The sequence below is a fragment of the Larus michahellis genome, chromosome 2 (genome assembly GCF_964199755.1).
Source record: "Larus michahellis chromosome 2, bLarMic1.1, whole genome shotgun sequence".
Lineage (NCBI taxonomy): Eukaryota > Metazoa > Chordata > Aves > Charadriiformes > Laridae > Larus > Larus michahellis.
In genome coordinates, this window is record NC_133897.1 from 151,703,861 (window position 1) to 151,728,456 (window position 24,596).

A 24,596-nucleotide genomic window follows, 5' to 3' on the forward strand; every position below is an offset into this window, starting at 1 on the left:
TTCGTAATATTATTTTATTTTCAGTGAAAGATTTTTAATTGTATCTAGAAGTGTTGAGACACAACTCAAATGGATTATGCTAACAAATTACAATAAAAAATGAAAAAGTTAAGATGAGCAGTCAGATCAATGGAAATGTAAAAGGAAAAAAAGAAGTATGTTTTCTTGTGCACCTATTAGAACTATATTGGCTAAAAATGCAGAGAAAACTATTTCAGGATTTAAGCTCTTAACTATCTCTGCGTAATTTTTCTTAAGGAACTTCTAGAAATCATATGAAATAATCAATACAAGCTACAGACACATAAGAAAGTTTCTCTGCAACAGTTATCCTGGCAACTTCCTGAAAAGAACAGATCTAACTGAAAGATAAAACATCTTCTTTAATAATTTGATGTCTGTTAGTAAGAGACACAGTTTCCCTCTATCTTCACATAATTTTAACCTTAATTTTCCAACTAAGTTTGAAATCTGTAAATGCTGGCATTCTTACCTTTGCATATTGGAGGTGGGTGGCTCCACTGCCTATTAGCCTGACACTGTGCTTTGGTTGGTCCTTGCATAACATACCCAGTATTACATGAGAATGTCACAACATCATTGAAGTTGAAACCGTTTCCACTTGTTCTTCCATAAATAGGACTACCAGGGTGACCACAGCTAACGGCTAGCATAGCACAAAACAGAGAAACAAAAAAACCCCAGAGCATGCAGTTACCACTTTTCATGATTTATGATAGAATAGATAATAATTATAATCATTATATGTACTTTAAAGTACATATAAATGTACTGTAAAATACTTTAAAGTTTTGATATTATAACATACTGAGTACTTTCAATGAAAAATTCACACTTTTCTGAACTGAATAAGAACTAAGACATATTTTAGTAAATGTTCAAGTACTCATTTAAATATTTAAATAAAATTAACAGAATTTGCCATGCAGTAATCAAGGCAAATGAAGAAAACTTTTCTGAAGTTTCTCATGGTAACTCTAAAAGAAACCCATTCTAATAATCTAAATGTAATAAAACTTCTAGCAACTTTAAAAAAGTGAAAATGGTCCTTAAAAACTAGTATAGCATACGGACAAGTCACAGTATATTCTATGAATGAAAGTTAAATTGAATTCTGCATGTTTTATTAATATCACTAAGTAAGTTACTTTAATTAAATATATTATCTTTATGTTACTGGTATCAGAAATTTTTATATAAGGAATTGCATTTTTTCCCCAAAAGAGTAATTGGAATCCTACATTAAACTGTTAAAATTTGTAAAACTGTCAGGCAAAGATACGCATTCAGCCCACAGAGATGTTTTTTTAATGTATATATAATAACAATAAAAATTATGCTTGTGAAAAGAGAAGTATGGAATTAGCATAAAATTTTGATTGATACCCATGCATATACAGTAGCAATACATGACAGTAGTAATACATCTGCCCACTGTATAAGCAAGAGGAATGGTGAAATCAAAAGTGAAGAGGTCAGAATCACTAAATTTAAACACATAATCTCAAAAATTCAAATAAATACCTGAAGTTAAATAAATAAAGAAATGTGAGAGTATTTTTCTACACTTCATCAGCAACTTTGATCTGAAGTGGAGCTGCTCCTAAATATCTACCAAAAAGTTAGAGCTAGCTGCTGTTTAGACCAGCCTTTTGCAAGTCTAAGCTTTTTTCCAAGTTTGTATTCAAACAAGCAACTTCCATTTGATTAGAAGAAGAAAATACATCCATTTTCTCTGCTGTTAGCATAGCCAAAGCATTTGTTTTTTCAGTTCTAACATTGATATTAAAATTTTAATTTAGAAATTCTTGATTAACACCATCTAATTTTATTGCCTTAAAAATTACTTATAAAGAAGTGTGTTGGTCTGAAATGTAATATAAGAAGTAATGACCTATTACTAGGTCATAAAGTGAAAACTAAATTAAGAAATAGAATTATTATAGTACTGTTATGAATATCTAGTTCTATGTAAAACAAAATAAACAGTGAGCAGTAAATGTAACGAATTAACAGTGTGTATTATGTTTCATCATTGAGAGTTTCTTCTATAAAAATGCAGCTATAAAGATAAAAAAAAAATTGGAGGCAGACTAATACATCTTCAGTACACTGATATTACTGAACCTGAGTTATTGAAACATAGTTGTAATTTGCTTGAGAATCCTTTGAGAACTCTCAAATTTTCCTAAATGGAATACAGTATTTTCTGCTATTACATAATTTTATTTCATGTGGTCTGTTGACACACTTTATCATACACAAGGACTCTCATTAACAAAATGTAAAAGTCATGCCAAAAAAGCCAAAACCCAAACCAGAAAACAAAATATCTGTATCTCTGTGAGGAGATGTCCTGGTTTGAGGTAAGACAGAACCAATTTTCTGTTCAGTATAAGTTTTATAAGCAAACATTTTAATCATCAGTGCTGACAGTGTAATTCAAGAGTGTCTACTTAGTTAATTACCGCAGTCAAAGTGAATGTACATTGAATATTTCCAAAAGCCACTAAGGGACATAAATCCATTTTCAAATTTGAGTACCTGTGTGCTTAGGTCCCATTACTTTTTGAAGTTTCATATGCATATATAAATGATAGGTATTTAGTAGCCAAAAGATGCAATAATCCAGTGGAAATTTCACGTGACAACATTGAACTTCACCTGACAGATGAATCACAGATTTTAGGTGGCCACATACTTTTGAGGAAGTCCTTTAAATCTTTCTTTTTGAAAAATGAATACGAAGCTGCAAAGTCACTCCTCATCTTGTCCAACATAGACATTCCTGTAACACAAATCAGTATGTGTTGCCATGCTTACTTACGCACACAGGATGGAAGCTGACCAGACCAGTTGTGATCCTGTTGACATATTCGTACAGAAGAACCAATCAACCGAAAACCAGGACTGCACTGGTATACAACTGTGTCTCTATATCCATAATTTTCTCCAATTACTTGACCATTGACTATAAGATCTGGAATACCACAGTGACCAGCTAGATTTTTTAAAGTAAATAAAAAAAAAAAAGAACAAAACAAAACAAAGAAAAAATGATCAGTAAATATGCCAGAGAAATTTTAAATATAACTCCTTAATTAAAACAAAGAAATTATGAACATCTTTCATTTTTTTTTATTGACTTCATTCAAAGGTTTATTTTTCTTAACTAGGGGGAAACTGTAGTATTGCATTTGTATAGGTACACATATAAAAATGTACACATATAAAAATTACAAAAAGTGTAGCAAAGAGATTAAATGTCATATATGTTATCAATTTTCTTCTAAAAGATTATGAGTAACTCCTTTTGATTAAAACCTGTAAAATCCTATATTAGAATAAATAAATTAAATATAAATATTGTAAGTATCAATCCATTAAAAATATCAAAGCATGTGGATGTTATAAATGTAGCCTTACTACAGTTGAAACAAATTAACCTGGACAATTTATTGCTGGAATCTGACCCTCAGGATTGTATTCCATTCTTTCTCTCCTATTGATCCCAGAGGAATCCCAAAGAGATTAACATGTCATTGCAACTAAATGTCCTGTAACCAAAAACCTTTCCGTGTCTTGGCCTAATCTACCCTGTATTCTCAAAATATGAGAAATACTTTACTAACACTATGACAGTCACAAACAGACATTTAAGATAGAGAAAGGCAGGGAAAAAGAATGAACCATGTGTCATTTGTACTATTTTACTTAATGAATTCTGGAAAATGGGAGCTGTGATTCCACAAATAATTTTGTAATGGAAAATCCTCTAGGAATGGTTGGTCTCATGGATACTGTGACATAAGGCAGAGAACTCACTGCAAACACAAGTAAGGCAAGTAAGAAAAAACAAGCAGTGTTTCAGCTAGTACTTCAGTGAAAAAATAATCCTATCAGCCACCCAAATTCCTCTGCTCTCCTTTTCTCCTCTACTTCTCCTCAAAAAAAACCAAACATAAACAAAGCCTCAAAACATGAGGCTGCTAATTAGAAAAGACATTCAGAAGCAATACAGTTTGGATTATTTTTTGCTTTGAACTTTTAAGCATTTATAATATTCTGAAGTAATTTTCAGTGTTTTGCCTCATTCTTTCAGGGCTAGAAACTTCCTATTAAAAAAAAAATCCAAATCTGAGATTTTCTTATAACTGGCATCTGGCAACTTAAATCTTGTGTAATATTTCATCACATGAATCATGATAAAACCATCAGAATTTACAATATAGGTAGTATGTGACCCTTCACACAGGTTAAATTGATTGACTTCTGTATAAGGAACAGGAATCCAAATCTGGTGCAGTTCAAGGGTATATTCCCCTCTGATGGTCCCCTCCCCATTTCCCTCAGTGTTACATAAAGACCAGGCATACTTGAAAATTGTTTTATGTTTTCTGGGATAAGATGGCATAATACATGTTTACAAAATTTTTGCCAGAGCACTTCTTGATTCTCCAGCAAAGTTGTAATCTGTTCAGTACATAGTAGACTTTCTTGAACGTGCCATAAAGGGCCCAAGTTCCCTATCCTTTCATGTTTGTGATGATAAACAGGACTAATCGGATGAGGAGTAAAAACTGAGCTGGAAAAGATCAGTTTCTATCAGAAGTGAACCAGACAGTTTGCAGTGTTTCAGACTATGTCTGAGGAAATAATTTTCTAGTTGCATTTAATTGCAATATTTGGCCTGGGTCTTATTTAAGATTTTAGTGTTGCTTTATGGCAGTAGAGTGGAAGCCGCGTTAATCACCAGAAAGGTCAAGCTCTGTTTCCAGCGCAGAGGGAATAAAACTGAAATAATTCAACACATCAGGTGACTAAGATCACACTGCAGTTTCTACAACTGTGTGGGGACATTACAAAAAAAAAAAAAAAAGAGCAACTGCAACAGGTGAAAAATTCATCGTAAACCACCTGTAAGTCTTTCACTACTGTCTGTCTAGCTTGAGAAAATTCAAAATTAAAAACGTTCTCTGCCTACTTCCTCTCATTATCATGAACCTCCCAGACCCTTGGTTTGACTTCTTCTTTTAAGTTTCTTTTTTTCTTTCTTCTTTTCTTTTGACTTTCTTTAACATCTTTTGTTGACAAGGGGAAAGCAGTGGATGTTGTTTACCTGGACTTCTGTAAAGCATTTGACACTGTTTTCCCCAGCCTTCTGGGCAAATTGGCAAGGTACAGATTGGGTCATTGGTCTGTGAGATGGGTAGGCAATTGGCTAACAGGCCACACTCAGAGGGTGGTTTTTACTCAGGGTGGCAGCCTGTCACAAGTAAGGTCCCCCAGGGATCAATACAGAAGCCCATGCTGTTCACCATCTTCATAAATGATCTTGATAACAACACTGAGAGCACCTTCACAAATTTTCTGAAAGCACCAGACTCATGTCAGAAGGGAGATCTGCCTTACAGAGACACCTGGACAGTCTGGAAGAGTGGGCTATCAAGAAGTGTATGAAGTGTATGAATTTTAATGAAGACAAATGAAAGGTCCACCACCTGGGAAGGAATAGTTGAAGAGTCCAATACAGGCTAGGATCTGTGTGGCTGGGTAGCAACTTTGCGGAAAGGGACCTAGGAGCCATAGAATGATAGAATTGTTTAGGTTGGAAAAGACCTTTAAGATCATCAAGTCCAACTGTTAACCTAGCACTGCCAAGTCTACCACTAAACCATGTCCTCAAGCACCACATTTACATGTCTTTTAAATACCTTCAGGGATGGGGACTCAACCACTTCCCTGGCCAGCTTGTTCCAATGCTTGATAATCCTTTCAGTGAAGAATTTTTTCCTAATACCGAACCTAAACCTCCCCTGGTGCAATTTGAGGCCATTTCCTCTTGTCCTATCGCTTGTCACTTGGGAAAACAGACTGACGCCCACCTGGTTACAACCTCCTTTCAGGTAGTTGTAGAGAGCAATAAGGTCTCCCCTCAGCCTCCTTTTCTCCAGACTAAGCAACCCCAGTTCCCTCAGCCACTCCTCCTAAGACTTATTCTCCAGACCCTTCACCAGCTTCACTCATCTTCTCTGGACACGCTCCAGAATCTCAATATAGCGAGGGATGCAAAACTGAACACAGTACTCAAGCTGTGGCCTCACCAGTGATGAGTACAGAGGGACAATCACTTCCCTTGTCCTACTGGCCGCACTATCTCTGGTGCTGTTGGATAACAAACTGAACATGAGTCGGCTGTGTGCTGCTGCAGCAACAAAGGCAAATCAGATCCTGGACTGCCTCTGCAGGGGCAGAGATAGAGATGTGATCATCCTACTCAGCTCAGCACTTGTCAGGCTGTGCTGTGTCCATTCTTGTTTGCACCACTGAAGAGAGATGCAGACAGATTCGAGAGGGACCAAAGGAGGGCCATGGATATAATCAGAGGGCTGGAGAACCTGTCTTATGAGGAAAGGCTGAAGGTGTTAGTCCCTGAGGAAGAGAAGACTCAGGGGGAACCTCATCACAATATTCTAACACTTACAGGGTGGCTGCAAAGAGGGTGGAGGTTGTCTTCAAAAGGAGTCACATGGAGAGGACAAGGGGCAATGGATACAAGTTGCACTGAGGGAGATTTCATCTCAACAGAAAGACATTTTTTTACAGTGAGAAGAAATGTTCACTGGAACAACCTCCCCCCACAGATGTAGTGAAGTCCCCATCACTGGAAGTTTTCAAGATGTGACTGGAAAAGATTCTAGATAATTCCATCTCAGCTCCCTTTCCCATGAAAGGTTGGACCAGATGATCTTTCAAGGACCCTTTCAAGCTGGGCTCTTCTATGATTCTATTATTTCAAATCCCTCTGTCTTGATTATCTCCTCTCACTCTGGGTAACATCTTTGCAGAACTAAGTATATTGCATGACTAATTGTGAACTACTCACTATTAGTGAAGTGTATATTTTTTAAACAGTACAGCCTACTCCTATCCCTCTGTAAGGTTTCTAAACTGAAAAATAAAGAAATCTAAATGTATGAAGAATATTATAAAATTGTAGCTCTATCATAACAGACTCCTAAATCAACTTATTGTGGCAGCGTTAAGGATTTAAAAATAGGATATACCAGACTTCTGACACATTTTTCATCTCAATTTTAAGAGCAAATAAAAACCATTTGGGATTTGCAGGATTTGTCTCCAGTTTTCACTCTGCTTTCCAGGGGAAATACTCTCTGAGAGACATAAAATAAATTCAAAACAAACACCACGCCTCCCTCCGCCCCCCCATAAAACATAACCAAACCCAAAACTATGGGTTCAGCTCTACTTGTTTAATTTTCAAAATACCATCTGTCATGTAAGTGCATGTGGTAAGCAGTTCAGTATGTTTGCGATTGAAAATGTATGTAATGGTATACATAGTTGCTGTTAAAAGAACCTTTGAGAATATTACTGAAATTTCCACTAATTCACACAGCTGAATAAATTCCCTAAGATGCAATGAAGTCAGAGACCAAGTAATATTTTCCAGAAGTTTTTTTTCTTTGTTTGCTTTATTTTCCCACTCTATTTCACATATCCACAAAGCTGATCTCCCTCAGAGGAAATAAAAAACTTTCACTTATAGTAGTTGCTATTACTACTTCTCGAATACCATGAAAAAAAGAAGAGGAAGAAGAAAAAACAAGCCCCAAAACAACAAAACAAACCCCACCACCATCCACACCCATATCTGGAAGAGTAACTATTACTTAATTTCTCTTCCATTCTATTCTGATTTTATTGTTTTTCTTCTAAAAGCAAGTGGTTTATTTACTTTTCTCATGACTATTAGTAGAATTCTTCCCTTTTGTCGTTTTTCTCTTAAGATACCTGTGAAGAAAAGAATTCCAAAATGTTCACTATATGTTAAGGGCATGCTCTTATTCATTAATGCACATCCTGGTAGTTTTTATGATCAATCCTGCTGTTGTTTTTCAGAACTTCCATTTTAAAATCTTATTTTAAGGGATTTGTGACAAATAAAGATAGTTATAATTTCCCCTTATTAACATTCTGAAATTAATTTTTTAAGTGCCATTCAGTAGCCTTTTATGTTTTTCTTCATGTATTATGTGTTTGCATCTATATAAATAGGTACATATATATATATAAATAGCAAATTTGGGGGTTTAGAGCAGTTTTTTGGCTGTGGAAAGTTTTCAAAGCATTCAGATTACTACTGATTCTTTGGTAGTCTGAAAAAAAACAAATACTGCACACGTATAGTCTTCTGAGAAAATGCCTTCCTTTCTGAATGAGACATACCTATTGTGCAATTCTGTTCCTTCATTTAATCTCACAGCTATATCCCTTAAACCTTTTTCCACTCACTTGCTTGTACTATATATATATCATCTACCACGTAATTGATGTCAGTTTTGTCATACTGGTATAAACAAGGAGTAACATATGACTTCACTACTGCAAAAAAATAGTGCAAGGCCATAAAGGGACGTAATTTTAAATTTGTTCTCATTTGAGAAATATGTCATACTTACCTCATTTGTATCATTATGGAATAGGAACAGTTTAGTTACGAAATTTGGTGTAATGAAACTGAATAAAATGGTAAAACTGATTGTTGTAATAACTAGCCTTCATTCAATATAACCAGAAGGTGTGGCTGTTTTTAGTAATGAGACAGCTAAATTATTCCTCCTAAATGCAATCCAGATACAAAACTGCTCAGGAGCTAAACTCTGCAGGTGGAGCATTTTCACTGGGGACTGAATGGAAATTCTGCAAACTGAGTATCATATTTAGAGAGCTCTCTATAAATACAAACAAAATCTGCCAGAAAAAAACTATGTCAGAAAACTGAAAACAGATGCAAAAAGACAAGGATATAGAAAGCAAAGGACCGATGAGAAAAAACTAAGAGTACTGCTGGGGAAACAAAGGTTCAAATACCAAGCAATAATCCTGTCTCTTGGATTTTATTTTTCTTCTTTGCCAGGAAATTTATTTTGCAAATAGATAACAAAGCATTTAGGAAATACTGATTCAATTATAAGTTTACATTCCTGTTTAAACAGCCAATAAGTGAGTCAATATTTACTTATCATGGATAAAAGACTTAATCACGCTGTTATTATCTAATTGAATATAACTTTTTTATCCTGAAAGTAATATTCTGATTCTAAGACAAATGAAAAGCAAATACAAAACTGTTGTAGTCACCTTGGAAGTCTATTGAAAACGAAAAATGAAAAACAATCATATAAGATTTGTGGAAAATATGGGACAGAGGACGTGGTTCAAGTAGTGACATCAATATTGTGCTTCTGATATGTGTTTATCAGAATGAAAAAGAGAAAAAAAATACATCCTTGGATGCTGCATTGCCAAATACAAACACATATAAAATAGAACAATTACTGCACTGCATTATGAACTGGGCTATGGATAGAAGAAAAGCTGAAATAAAATTAGGAATGTTAAGCAAAATCTCCATTCAGTGATTTGCAACAATTAGATATCATAATTAATATTACTGGGGGGAAAAAAATACTCTAACACCCTAGTGGTAAATAGCTGACCTCACACTAGGTTAGGATTCCAGACTATTTTAGACTAGGCTATTCTAGATTGTTTTCAGGATAGACTTGTTGATTGACAATGTCTTTATTTTGGTGTTGTATTGTAAGACTGAGAGTATTTCCATCTTTTATATGATATGGGTATAAAAGACCTCCACGGCACCTCTATGATTCCAGTTGAGGCCCCTATGACTCAATGTATCCCATAATTTATAATACTGAATCAAAAGATGTCACTTTTGTAAAGGCAATGAGTGAATGCTGCAAAGAAAGAGACTAAAAGTGATGGTTTTACTGAGTAGCAGATTTGAGGGTGGAAATAAGCACTATAAAATTCTCGATTTCCAGTCTAGCAGAGCTTGTGAAGAATAACTACATAAAATACTATTAAGAAACAAAATTAGTCAAAAAGTAGGAATGAAGAATATTAATAATGTGTGAGCACCAAATAAATTACCTAACTTGACATAAAATCCAGCTCTAGCAATGAAGAATGAGCATAATAACTTAGTGTCAAAACCTTAGAAATCTCAGCTGCAAATGAGGGTTTTTTTCTGCAGGTTACTTTCTGAGATGCAAGAGTAGGAATAAATGAATACAGAATCTTTACATTAAATGGTAAAAACGTGTGTATGCTTACTTTAGCTGTCAGTAATGTCAAATATGAGCATAGTAGTGAAAGTAATCTACATATCAATGTTTTATTGAAAATAGAGATTTAGGTTATTATTCAACAAAGTTAATTAACCTGTCAAGATGACCTCAGCTGAGGAGGGTAGAATTATTTGATGGAATTTATTTCTTCTCTACAGGGCTTGCAGGATATATTTTTTGTACATCCTCCTGTTCACAAACAATATCTTCCCAGAAAATCACAGTATTGAAATGCACTGGCACAACCCTGGACAAAACAGGGCTTGGAGTCTTCCTCCTGCCAGTTTCAGATGATCCTCACCTTGCCAGCTGTTCAAGCTGTACTAAAACTGTTCAGGATGAACAGTAATGTTCTTTTAAATCTGTTTTAATCCATGGCCCAGAGAGAGAATTTCTCCACTGAATTCCTTGAAATGACTGAATAATTTTTTAAAGATGAAACATCATATCCCTCATTTGAAAGTCTAGTTGTTATTATTGTGCAGTAGTATTAAAGGATAAAGAGAAGCATATGGCTAACTCTAGATATATTATATTAATTCAGTATCTCTAGAGATATAGATTCCATTTTAGTTGAAATACCATGAATCTAAAAAAAGATGCTTAAACACACTGAAGAGGAAGAATTTAGTTGCTTGTATGTTTTTCCAAAAGTTTTAAGGACGAAAATAGTGGCAGAAAGGCTATACTTCAGAAGATACATAGCCCCAGAAACCTTTCAGTGGCTGTGGCACTTAGGGACATGGTTTAATGGTAGACGGGGCGGCGTTAGGTTTACAGTCAGACTTGATGATCTTAAAGGTCCTTTCCAACCTAAATAATTCTATCATTCTATGATTCTAGGATCAATGGCAACTTTTAGCCTAGAGGATTAGACCAGATACTGTCCAAGAAAAATTCACTGAACCATATGTAATGCAGATATAGAGAATTCAGAACCAAGTATTTGTCTCATGATGTGCTCCTTTCTGCTGGATTATTTGTTAATGCAGACAAAGATACAGTATGTGAGGGTCACTATTTCTCTTAGGAGAACAGATGCAAGGTATTCCTGATGTTATTGTGTGGTGAGTATGGACAGATGCTGACATTTAATGCTCACTCTAAGTCAATTAGCTTTTTTCTGCTACTTGTCTGTCTTTATTGAAAATTCCGTTAGTATTAGTCATGTGTTGGAAACACACCTCCACATATCTAATTTATTGGGTAAACACTGTTCTTCATTTCTCTGTTTTAATTAGTATGGGTACTCAGCATTTTATGAAGGTGTGTGTAGTTCTCCAAGTGAACTAAATGTAACTTCATTTAATAACATCAAGATTAATAACAAAATACAAGATCTTATAGGCCTTTAAAAATTTAATCGTATTTCATTGTTTATCTTGATTTCAGATTTAATACTAACTCGGGGAACTGAACACACCTATCATTGCAGTAATTGATGATTCTTACTAGGACATATGTAGGAAATGACAGCAATGAATTTTGGTAAATAGGGGAGAGAACATCAACAGATCTGTTTTATCAGTATGTTTAGATGTCAGGAGGAATTGAGAAAGAAGGAGGAATTGAGAAAGAAGAAGGAATTAAGAAATGAGAGTGAAGTGCAGTCCAGCTGAGTTGAAGAGGATGGATTCACAACTTCAAAGAAATGTGAAAAGCTGGAGTAAAGTCACCAATCAACAAAGAAGAAAAGTTTGCAAAAGATGTAAGCATGCTAAGTTGTCATATAAACAGAAACAGAACGATTAATTTCTTCATCAAATATTTAAATATTTTCCCTGAGGAAAATGTATAACAAAATACACAGATTTATCAGCCTCTTTTATAAAGAGGATATTCGGTAGAAATCTAGTCTATGTTTCTGAATTTTTCTCCAGGATTTATTACATAGACTTTCCCCCAGAAACTGATTTAATGTTTTCAGTATAGAAAAGGATCAAGAACAATAAAAAGTGTTGTAATCTTGTCAAAGATTGTAATCTTGTCAAATCTTGTCAGGCTGTAATCTTGTCAAACATTTTTTTTTTTTTTAAGATGTCCACAACAGAATGACTTTAGGAGCCCTGTGTTGTTTTGTTTTGTTTATTTTTTCAATTTGAACATCGTGTCTTCTCACCAGGAGTGAGTAAGAAGAATAGTGATCCAGAACTCCATTTCCCACTACATTCAGTGAAGGATCAAACCAAGATCATTACATTAATATGATTATTCACACAGTATGACATTGTTATTTAAGTGTTCTAAAAAAAAAAAAAAAGAAGTTGTGTTAAATGTTCTAATCCTCTTTGCCATTTCCTGCCTAAGATTCAATAGCCGTAAAGCACTATCCTTCTCCTTGTAAGAAGAGAAGCAGGAACAGAAAAAGAAAGACAAAAAAGGTCTGTGAAAACTATGAACGTATTCTGACACTATTATGGTTTTCATTATAATCATGCACTACTGTCATGAAATTTTATTTGTGTTGTAATACAATTTGGATTTTAGTCAATTTTTCTGGTGATTTAAAGCTTACCTACATTCTAGTTCTCTTTTATATCTAATTAGGTTCAACACTAACTAGTTTTAGGTACTGCTGCTAACACTATGTTTTTATTTATTCAACCTTTCATAAATTTTTCAAATTAGACACAACTGGAATGTAAACTAAGTTGTCTGACACCATGATTAAACAAGACAACTTGAGTAGGACTTTTGAAAAAATAACTTGTATTTTTAAACAAAATACTTTGAAAATTATATTATCTTATCCTGTAAGATTTCATTAATGTCATCTAAGTGTACTCTTAAGGGCATCTTCAATGCTTAAAATATACATACACTGGTAGCCACTTGAGTCCAAGTACAACTACATTTTTCAGCAAATAAAAGTGGAAAAGCTCGAAGATAAATGATAAAAAAAAATGTTTATGCCTGTGAGGAGAAAAGTTTTAGAAATAGAAAGTGAAATTTAATTTTTTTTCTTATTACTTTTCCGTGATTGAAAACAAACGCCAGAATGTATTCATAAGTTGCACAAAAATGCGTTGCTTGGATCATTACAATACCTGCTCTGTAGATCTTCCTGCTGTATTTTATCTCCTTTCTCCGACAATTCTACCATTTCTTTCATTTCCTCCACCTTCTGTCAACATTTTCTTTTTCAGCCTTTTTAAACAAATTTCTGACTTCTGATTTGTCATTAGCTGAACCCATCCCTCTGTCTTAAGTCTCAAATTACTTGTTAAAGTAACAAGAATTGAATTGAGTTAGTCTGGGTCTTTCCAGAAAGCTCATTCTTGCACAGTGATGTAGCACAGCAAGCAGTGCTGCTACAAGAGCAATTACAGTAGCCATTACTCTCTCCTTTTTACAAATTTGCCCTTCCTTCCTTCCTTCCTTCCTGCCTCCCTTCCTTCCTGCCTGCCTGCCTCCCTTCCTTCCTTTCCTTCCTTCCTTCTCTTGTTTTGACAAGCTATACATGTTTTTTTATATGCTATGTATGATGTATACTAAATTCTATTTCTGTAAGTACAACTTTTATTCATGCTTTCTTCAAAAATTTGCCATCATTAAAGCCTTGAAGATACAAGTTTGAAGATTTACTATAGGCCTATTAGTCTGCTACAAAAGGTATCTTTTAGATTGCTGTTTTCCCCTCTAGTCGTATGGTTTTTTAACACACTTTCTTGACTGTTCATTGTTACCTTACACAGTAGTGTACAAACTTAAGAATAATGAATCTCTTCTGAGAAGTAAAAAAAGTACTGTTTCATCTGAAAATCGATTACTTCAGGGTGTTCTTTTAAGTTTCAAGTAAAGATTATGCAACCTATTACTATTATTAAGCTTATGTTACATTTTTATTTCTACAGATAAATGCAGGAAAAATTAAATTCATTCTGTGTTGATCTTCACTTCACATAAAGTTATTTTGGCAAAATTCTTAAATGCAAGTATTTTTCCAAGGTGCTATTCACAAATAGTAGACAATTTGGCTGCTTTTAGATTAGCATTTCTCTGATGAAAATTTTTACATTTCTCCAAACCTCAAAAGTTCAACAGCTGAATCTTTGCAGACGAACCAGTAAAAAATAAAAAAAAAACGAGTCCGAACATTTTGATTACACACATATTATGGTGCCCCAAAACTTTTAGATTTAAAACAGTCTGTCTTACCATTTCTGACAACTTAGAAGAAAAAGAAAATCAAACATGAAGATCCTTTCTTTTTCCCCTTGCTCTGCTAAATGGTTTTCATTGTAAAATTGAAACATAAACAAAGCCTGCCTTTTCCCCTTGGCAGTATGTCAGGAAACATTCCAACTTCTGACTTTCACATTGATAAACAATATTTTTGCTTATTCATGAGTTTAAGTGAAAATTTGCACCAAATAATACTGGATTACAGAAGGAAAATTATTTGGGATGGACAGTAGTCTATAAAGGTAAACGGCAATCTGCACAAAGAGATATTGCAACAGACCCCTATATTTAATGTATAAATCAGTTCAGATTCTTCTGAAAGTCTCAGTTTATGGATATTCTTTTATATTCTCATGCCCCAACAAATAACAAGGTACAATACAATTTTCATAATACATTGTAAAATCAGAACACTATCATAGCTTTAACCGAAACTAAAAGGTTAATTGCATATAGTGTTAAAATCAATGTCTCCACAGTTAACACAATAACCCAGATCAACGTACACATGATAATAATGAATTAAATAGAAGCCCTGAAATTGTTTCATTGAGGTGACATGTTCATTTTATTCATAAACAATTCAGTGACTGGCATCTGAGTATTTAAAGTAAGTGAAGATGCCTAAACATGTACAAGTAGAGGGTATAAAATTCTATAAATAGTGTGTGGATAGTGATTTTCTCTCAGAAATAAGACTGCAATGCTCCTGTGAAAGTTTCCACAAAATTTTTTATTTGTTTTCTTTATCTTTTGCAAGTGTGCAGATTAATTCTATAACATAAGCACTGAGTTCAGGTTTACAAGGCAGATATTTTCCTGAGAATAAGCATTAAAGCTGACACATCTGGAATCAATCAGTCTTGCTGTTTATGTATAGGTCTACTTTAGAGACATATGCAGCAATCCAGTGACACAGGTTTTGCATGTGGGGAATATACTGAAAAAGGGATTCAATCTGTGGAAAGGTAACCGTAGCTATAATTTGATAGGAAAAACAACTCAGCCACACACGTGTTTAAAAGACAAAACTCTTTTCATGTCTGTGCTAACAGAAAGAGACGGGCTAATTCGCTTTTCTTACTTTTCTCTACTAGAGAGAAGAAAATAAGTAAACTATGACAGCAGTATCCATACCTAAACATCTGGTCTCGATTCCACTCCAGAGTCCAGAAGACAGACATTCCCTCACGGCAGAGCCAACTAGCATGTATCCTGAGTCACAAGTAAATATAGCTGTAGATCCGTATGTAATTTGAGTTCCAATCTTATTCCCATTTGGAGGTGTAGGAAGTTCTCCACAAGAAATAACTTTATGGCAAAACCGAAACAAAACAGAAATGTACAGCTGAGTATCACAAACACAGATACAATAATACTTATCAACCAGTAATACTTATCAACCAGTCAAGCAGATAAATAAATTTCACATCTTGAAATGTTTTGCTCTGTAGAAAAAATAGATAAAAACTCTGCATACAAAGACTACTACTTCCCCAGAAATGATACTTAAGAAAGAGGGGTTGGAGGAGAGACCAATTAAAACTGTCTTTGTAAAGTTAAAAAAACCCACTGTTCAGAACATTATTAATTGCTATTTAATTACCTTGGTTTTAACAATGACTTTTTCTAAATATTGGAATATCACAATTGTTACCATTAAAAAAATTACGTTTCTTTAGAAATACATAATTTTTATCTTTTAGTTCATAATGAAATACTTGCCCTAGCATTCACACAATACATTTTTATAATGAGCAAACAATGTGCATGGAATTCCTTGTTATTTATTTACAATTCAAATAATCTTCCCATTCAAAATCGTAATTTTTTTTAACAATTTTCTTTTAAGAATTAGTAAAAAGAACTTTACTATTACTAAACAAGATGGTGGATTATCAAAGGGTGAAAGCAGCTAGTGCACATTATGCTAAAAAAAATGTAAGTGGTAATGTCAACAAAACTTCCCAAAACATAGTGGAAAATGTTTGTCTTTTAAAGAAAAAATGGTTACAAATATGTATACACAATGTAAAATATCTATATACATAGACAGGTATAAATACAGACACATACACAATATTAGCAGAGGTGAAATATTTCAATTAACTTTTAAAAATCCTCTAAGTTATAAATGAAATTTCCAGTAGGTTAAAAAGAACTCAAAATTAAGGTTGGTTTCCAATATAATTAATCTGTTTACAGAATGGCATTTTTCAGCCCCTTTTTCCTTAGTTTCACATATCTTCTCAATAAATTCTAAATATATTATAAAGCACTGTTATCTGGCTTATCTACACTTTTTTTTTTTCATGCTTTTTAGATACGCGTGTAACATGTGTGATACACAGTTTAGATACATGCACCGCAACCACAGTTATATCCCATTCTATTACAGAGTACATCATGTGGTGTTCCACAGAGAGGAAGGATTTTGGGGCTTCAAAGTATGCACAAAAGCCCGCAATTTTGAAAAACATATGTCTAAATTTAAATACAGAAATAAACCTGCTTTTCACGGGGGTGGGGAAGGGGAGCATAACTGTAGACACACTTTTAGCTTGTTTAAAGTATCTGAATTTTTTTTTTTTTTTTTTTTTTGAAAAGTAGCTACTGCAGGTTATCAGGATATCAGCTAATGGTAGGAATGACGTGGACTTGCACACTATATATTTGGTAACCATTAGAAAGGAGAGATTATTTTATTTATCAAGTGTGCAGACAGGATACAGTTTTTGAATTTTCCAAGACTATACAGCATTCCTGACCTAGAAAAATATATAGGAAAATGTTCTCTATTACTTATTTACACATTTATAGATTTGGGAACCTTTAAAATCCAGAAGTTCGCTTACAGATATTTCCTGGTGACTAAACCTAATGGACTATATTTGTAAATAATAGCCTTTAGCAGACCCAGGAATTCCAGCCACAAAACACCTTTCTAATTAACTGATTCCAATATGTAATTAATTAATTTCTAATTCAGTGAAATAAAATAGTTTTATCTGAAGTCTGTACAGCAGATGCAGATATGACATGTACTCACTTTGGCAGTAAGGACGCTCATTTCTCCAACTCCAAGTGCCATTAGCCAGACACTCGATAGATGCTGGTCCCAAACCGTAATACCCCGGATCACAGCTGAAAACTACTTTTGTTTTGTACTCATAATGTGACCCATTTACTATTCTCCATCTTCCATGTTCCAATGTAAAAGAATTGATGCTTGGACATGTAACAACTTCCAGAACAAAAACACATAGTTATTTGTGGGTTAGTACAGGCAAATTAGGAAAATCTATACGATTATTAATTCAGAAATGTATTTCCAACTCAGTGACACAATGTTTGAAGAGTAAGGCTGTATTTGAAATTGCCTGTGGATAGCAGGTACGAGTTCCCTAAGTTAAATAATAATGATCAATGGTCCAGACAGAGCAGTAAGTGTGTATGCAGAGCTATGCAACTGATGTGGATAGAATCTATACCATGGTTGAATTCACTGTAGATTGATAGTCATGGAACTCCTGTGACACTTTTCATCAGACATCAGAATCCTTAGTAAAACGTTAGCTATGTTTCAATATAGGAATTATTTTTCTACCCAGGTAAATTCTGTGAGAACTTAAAAGACTCATTGTAGTCTTTAAGGAGAGGCTGCGAATTGTTGACAAATAAAAAAACATCCATATCCAAGAAGGTTTTTCGGCAGCCACATATTTTTATCTCATGTCTTAGTTTTATGTCTTCTTCCTCCAAAAAACAAACAAAAATATTATAAACCCCTAATCTGATAGAAAAAGGTTAACAAGCATAACGATTTTTTTCATGATCAAAATGCACAGAGGAAGATCTTTCCTGGATATTACTTTCTTTCTCTCCATTTGGATTGGTTCTTTATATAGAGGAAAAGGCATGAGGGAATGTAATTTACAGCAACAACAAAAAGGGAAAAAAAAGGAAAAAGGGAAAATTCTTGAAAATTATTCTAGGGAATATTTTATTTCCTTTCCAATATTCATTGGGGGAGATAATCCGAATCTTAATGTGCATCAGACACTCTGGCATTTGTGTATCAGTCTTACGATCACCCAGGTTTTCATATCCCATTTCTATTTCTGATGGTATCTATCCACTTCTTTTTGGAACTGAACACGCATTTTCTTCTCAGTGATGTTCTCCCAAGTTTAGATGGAGTAGGATTATAATGACTGTATGAATATAAATAATAAGCAGCAATTTCAAACAGTATCCTAGAGTACCAAAGACTTTGCAATTCTGGATAGTAAACAGGGTTTATTAACAATACATGAAATTTGCAGCTCTCACTTAAGAGATGGCTTTTGCACAAACTCCTGCAACCATTAACTTCGATTTATCTGCAAATTAATTATCGGTTTGAATGTATTCTATAATCTCTAGCATATTTCTTCTGCTGTCACAGAATGTTTCAATATATATCTGAAATATATACATTTCAAATATGTATTTCACAATAATTTAATACCAGCAGTAATTCATAGATTAAAGTAACCTCAAGCTGAAAGTTTAAGTAATGTGAAGATTTGCACCTTTGATAAATAAAAAAAATGTTTAGCCAGGTTCTTACTCACTGGACAGTTTTTACATGTTACTTACCTACACAGCGAGGTGTTTTATTGTGATTGCTCCAGGTACCATCCGGCTGGCAGACTGCAGTAGTTAGTTCCTTGGCTGATAGTCTATATCCATCATTGCAAAAATAAGTGACACGGGTGCCAACTAAGTAATCTGTAGTTAATATCCCACCATTTAATGGAGCTTTAGGAATTCCACAAGATATTGCTGAGTAAATAGAAAGATGTAGTTATTTTATATAACTATAATACTATAAGCTTCTGCTCATCTCAAAGGGTTTATTCACTGCAACATCAACAGTATTAAATTCATAAAAATGACTTTTTAATTCATTAATGTGTGCTACGCCTACAAATGAATTCCCTTAAAATTTTAGGGAATTAAATCTCAAGATGTTTTTGTCTTTTGATGGAGGAGGTTAAAAATAATAACAACGGTTCATAACTCTGCAGCTATCCATTCAAAATGCAGAAGATAATCAAAGGAGAGGCAATACAGAATAGCTGGAAAAAATATGATCATCATGGTTGCATGAATAAAGCACCAGTCTTAGACATTAGGATAATTTTTATTTTTTTCTTAATTATTCAGCAGCAAGAAAACATTTGACTCTAAATAATGCTCTATCTTGGGAGTAAAATCAAAACCAAATCTTTTTTTCTTTTTCACATTTTAACACCATACATCTAATGTAAGTCAGATAAAAAAAATAAAAAAGACCTAGGCACTTAACTCTTAAGCACTTTACTTTGAAGTGGAATCTTGAACCCTGAAAGATCATCTATTCTGCCTACAAAGAGATATGAAAAATTAAGCATCTCAGACTGTGTATAAATCCTTGATCCTTGCGAGTGGATCTGATGTAAGACAGATCTGCTTTAATAAGCAATATAACAACAGTGTAGCAGTGTACCAAAGCTAATAATCACAGCTGAGACACAGGTAAAGCACTAACGCTATCACTACTTGCAGAACAGAAGTGATAGGACCAATGTTAAAATATGCTTAAATTACCATAAAAAGAAACTGCATATGGCATGTAAATATTTTAAAAAAGGGACACAATGTACTGAAAAAAATCACAGAAAACTATTATCACCTTGTCTGGGCAATCATAAAATCATATATCTTATGGCTATCACAGTATCTACTGGCAACTAGAGACAAACACATGTTTAGAAGAAGATAAGAAAACAGTGACTAGGGGACAGTGAAGGCCCCAAGAGAGTCACTGAATTCCGTCTTTCAGAGGGTATAAGGATATGATCCCAGACTGACAAAAAGTGACAAGTTAACTAAACCAGAAGCTTCAAATAGTAATAAAGTTGCCAGAACCAAGTCTACCTTTGGTTACATCAGGGACAGCATTCAGCAGGGTATAAAAACCGGTATCCACCCCCAAAAGAATTGTGACACGTTAGCAGCTGTTTCTTAGAATCCCAAGCACCAACAAATGCTACAGCATTACTTATTCACATACTGCAAATTCTGCCTTTTGTAGTAATCAGCAAAATATATAACAGATATTTTGTAGATACAACCTGAGATGTCTTATATCTACCATTGAGATTAATTACTGCTTCAGTATTCAAAAATCTCCATTTGTGGCTTGATAAATTCTGAGTCATATTATAGATGTTAACAGAATCAATCTTGTGGCACAAGAAAACTATATTCTTCCCTTAACCTTAAACTTTTAAGAAACAAGTTTCATCTCAGCACACCAAACGCTTGATAACAGAGCTCCCGAGGAATCACTCAATGACATTTTTTGTTTACAGCAGTTATGAGCCTGTTTTGCATATGTGGAAACTTGAAGAGAAATTTAGCTTTTGGTTAAAGGAAAAATGTGAAAAGATCAAGACAAGTTATTGCCACATCTGACAGCTTGACAGGAAAAAAATGAAAAATATGGAGCATCCACAGTGCCCAAAAAACAGGTCTATCACAGAACTGTTTGGTCGTTAAATGTCAACTTGGAGAGTATTGCAAATCAACATCATAATTTTAATTGCAACTGAAACACTAAAATATATTCTGTGTTCACTAACTTCAGAACACAGTTCAGATTCCAAAGAGATACACATACTGGAAGACCTTGGAAGACCTTAACTTCATTAGTTCTTAAAGACTACCAGCACATTCTAAAGACTTATCCTAAATTTCAGAAATTATGATTAGATCAGGTTGAAGTTCTTAAATACCCCTCAGTAAATGTTAAGGCACTATTAAATGTTTCTGTGATGACAATTTCCCAAATAGAAATCAGACAATTCACCCTATAAAGGACCTCTGATCCTTAGATTTGCTCTGCCTCACTTAAGAACAACATTTAGCAAATGCAGTTACCTGTCACGTCTCAGGGATATAAGAAAAATATTGAGTATTGATGCAGTATCTAGACATCAGTCTAGAGCTAATAAGATTTACCAGGAACATTTCAAACATAGGCAAGATGACTTAAACTATTCAGTGACACACTTCTCTGAACTTAACTACTTGGTCATTCAACTTGTGAAGAATTAAGAAATTTATGAAAAATAAATTTCCTGTAGATTGCCTTACAAATCATTTTAAATGATGACAACTATTTTTTAGCATTTAATAAGTTATAGAGTTTTTTACACCTATCCTAATACAGCCAAACATTTGGAAATAAACAGAAGTCTATTTTGAATAAATGCAAGACTTACTTATCCTACACATAGCTATTTTAATTATTCTAATGTAAATGAATATGTTTATCTTAAACCTATAGACATACCAAAAAAAAAGTAAAGGTAGAAGGTATTATGGCTTACATATCAAATATTTGTTCCAGATCACTACAAATGTACTTTAGCTTAATTTTTGAGAAAACTGTAACTCATCAGGTATCATACATAACCAGGTATTATTGGTCTTCTCTATCTTTTCAATTTTTTTTTAATGCTTTACTATCACTTGCATAACCATCAGCACTTATTCAACACTTATGTCTGCTGTTACAGACAATTTTGATTACTGAGCTAGAGAATTCTTCTGGATATAGTGTTATGTTTTAAACTTTATTTACTTAACATGTCTACCTAAAATGCCTGTAAAAGCATTTGCCTGTTATCCATATATGATATTATAAAATATTAATGTTGAATTCTGATGAGGCCTGCGTGAGACAATGTTTATTTGCAAGAGAAAAATTTCATAATTAAAACCAAGAATCATATGATGCTGGGATAAAAAATTAAAATGTAAAAAATAACTGGGAGAAAAACAAATGTTTTAAAACACTTTGAATCTTCTGAGATCCATGGTCAGTTGCAAATATTCAACCATTTATATGAATTCATGTTAATTCTTGTATTCAGATAGATCATTGTAAACCTATTCATTTTTTCAGAAGTTTATCGTAATCAGACCACATTATTTAGTTAACCATGGGAATATTTTATTGGTTTGTGATCAGAGGCTTAATATCATTAAAACTGAGATGGATACATGGATAACAACACTTTCATGTTATGATTCATTTAGTGCATGTCTAGATAAACAGAATAGTTAAAATCTAAAAGTTAGAACACTTAAAGTTTGTAATTAATTTGTATTACTGTTACCATTATACTAATACAATACTAGATTCTGAAGCAGTTTCCTTTTACTTCTTTTCATGACAGAGGAAGGGTGCTTTTGTATTGACTTTGAAACAGGTTTCAGGTAATTGTTGAAGTCTGGCTTGAGGCATTTCCTCTTGATTCCTTACTACTGCATTGAGTCTCTTTACTGAGATATGTTTAGTTCTATAAATAATGTAAAAAAAAATTTAACCAGACTTAAAGTGTGTGTCTGTATTTTTCATGTTCTGCCAGTCCTGCAGTGCAAGTGATTTGAAGAATGGCTGGTATTATCTATTTAGAGGTTCAGAGATCAAGATTTCTATTCATGTAGTTATAAGAATAAGAATATTAAAAATTGCTCTAACATTACTCATGAATTTGGAAAAAAAAGCTGTAGTGGAAAAGGCTACTGGCTTTCATTAGTTACAGAAGAGGATTCAAAAGTGATAATAATTGTACAGATACAAAAGGAAAAATGTAAAGAGAAAGCATTAGTTTAATTACAGTCATGAAATACTCTGCTGACAGTAAAAAATGTTTGCCAAGAAATTAGTATTGTTAGAAAAGCCCACCAAACTACCACAAACCACTAGCTGTGCTGATTGTAAAGGTATCATTAAAGAATTCATAAATTTTGAGGCCTTAGATTTCTAATTTCCTATAGGATGATGCCAGTAACTACTACCGTGATTTGATGAGTAATCTTCATTTAGGAGACAGAAAACAAATAGATTAAAATGAGATAGTTTTTAAAGAAATTGCAAATATTTTTTTTTCCCCTTGCATTGCTATGTAAAAAAAAAAAAAAGCCTAACACTTTTTTTCCTGTGTTAAACGGTCATCTGTGGCAATCGTACATTCAGATGTGTGAAAGAACTGATTAAAATGGCTTTGCTAGTTATGCTAGAAATGACAAAGAATGTGAAGTAGAAAGTAAGACTATGACACTGTCATCTGATATCACCTGGCAAAATATTTGGTAAATTCTGACTGGCAGTTAAAATAGTTGTTAAAACAACATCCATCCTCTATATCATGACGTTCTAAAAGCCACTTGCCCCTACTTAAAAGAGTTAGAACTATTTTTTGGTGAAGCTGCACTGCTCAGTAGTAGGGGGAATGGCAAAGCCCTCGTGTGATGTACATATCCTCTGTGAAAGAACATGAGGGATGTTTACTAATGGTGTTCTCAACCTTTTCATACAAGAGATCATATCATAAATCTTCTATATCATCATCCATATCTATATCATTTTCACCTCAGCAAAACAACAGGAAGCTTAGCTGTATGACTCATCTATGGAAACAGCTTATTCCTGAGGTTGAATCCGAAGAGTTTGCTGTTGTGAATTGCAGCTATATCATGGCTACAAACCACTTTTCATGCACAAGGACTACTTGGAAGAATTTAATAAAGCTCACATCGTGTATCAAAGCTAGCCCTCATTAAATGCAAAATTAGAATTAACTGTTATTCAAGTAATACATATATTAAATAATTTTCAATACGCTAACAGTTGTTATCAACAGTCTTTGCACTTGATCAGACATCATGAGATTACTAAGCACTTAACTCCACTTGTTCCTACAGTATTATCTGAGTATTCCAACTATTTCGATTACTGAACTCTACTCAGTATGTTGGGAATAATCATCTGCTATTTGAATTTGGTAAGTTGTTTGGCTTTTTTTTTTTTTTTTTGCATTCCACATTGTTTGATACTTCTAATTAACAATCTGATCACGTTCTACAAATAACTGTCATGAAGGCAGTGCTTAGATAACTGATGAGAAGAAAAAGCTAAAGAATGATATGTAGCAAATGCACTGCCTGGTTGGTTGGGTTCTTATGAGGACTTTCAGTTTTTAAAAATACAGGCATACCTTTTATATTAATAGTAATTTATCAAAAAGGTTTGAAACCGAGATTGTTTCATCTTTGACAAAGGTTAGATAGTTTTGCTTCAGAAACATATTGTTCAAAGACTTTTTGTCAAAA

General features: G+C 33.6%; 1 protein-coding gene across 3 annotated transcripts in view; it reads right to left on the reverse strand.

Annotated features, from left to right (window-relative positions):
- Positions 1–24,596, reverse strand: part of CSMD3 (CUB and Sushi multiple domains 3) — a 684,352-nt gene that overhangs the window by 58,241 nt on the left and 601,515 nt on the right. For all 3 annotated transcript variants that reach the window (XM_074577705.1, XM_074577704.1, XM_074577703.1), the window contains 5 exons: positions 19,026–19,211; positions 17,434–17,628; positions 15,522–15,695; positions 2,849–3,022; positions 494–667 (listed from right to left, as the gene is read on the reverse strand). In XM_074577705.1, the coding sequence (XP_074433806.1) occupies positions 494–667; positions 2,849–3,022; positions 15,522–15,695; positions 17,434–17,628; positions 19,026–19,211 (903 nt within the window). The remainder of the gene's footprint in view (positions 1–493; positions 668–2,848; positions 3,023–15,521; positions 15,696–17,433; positions 17,629–19,025; positions 19,212–24,596) is intronic.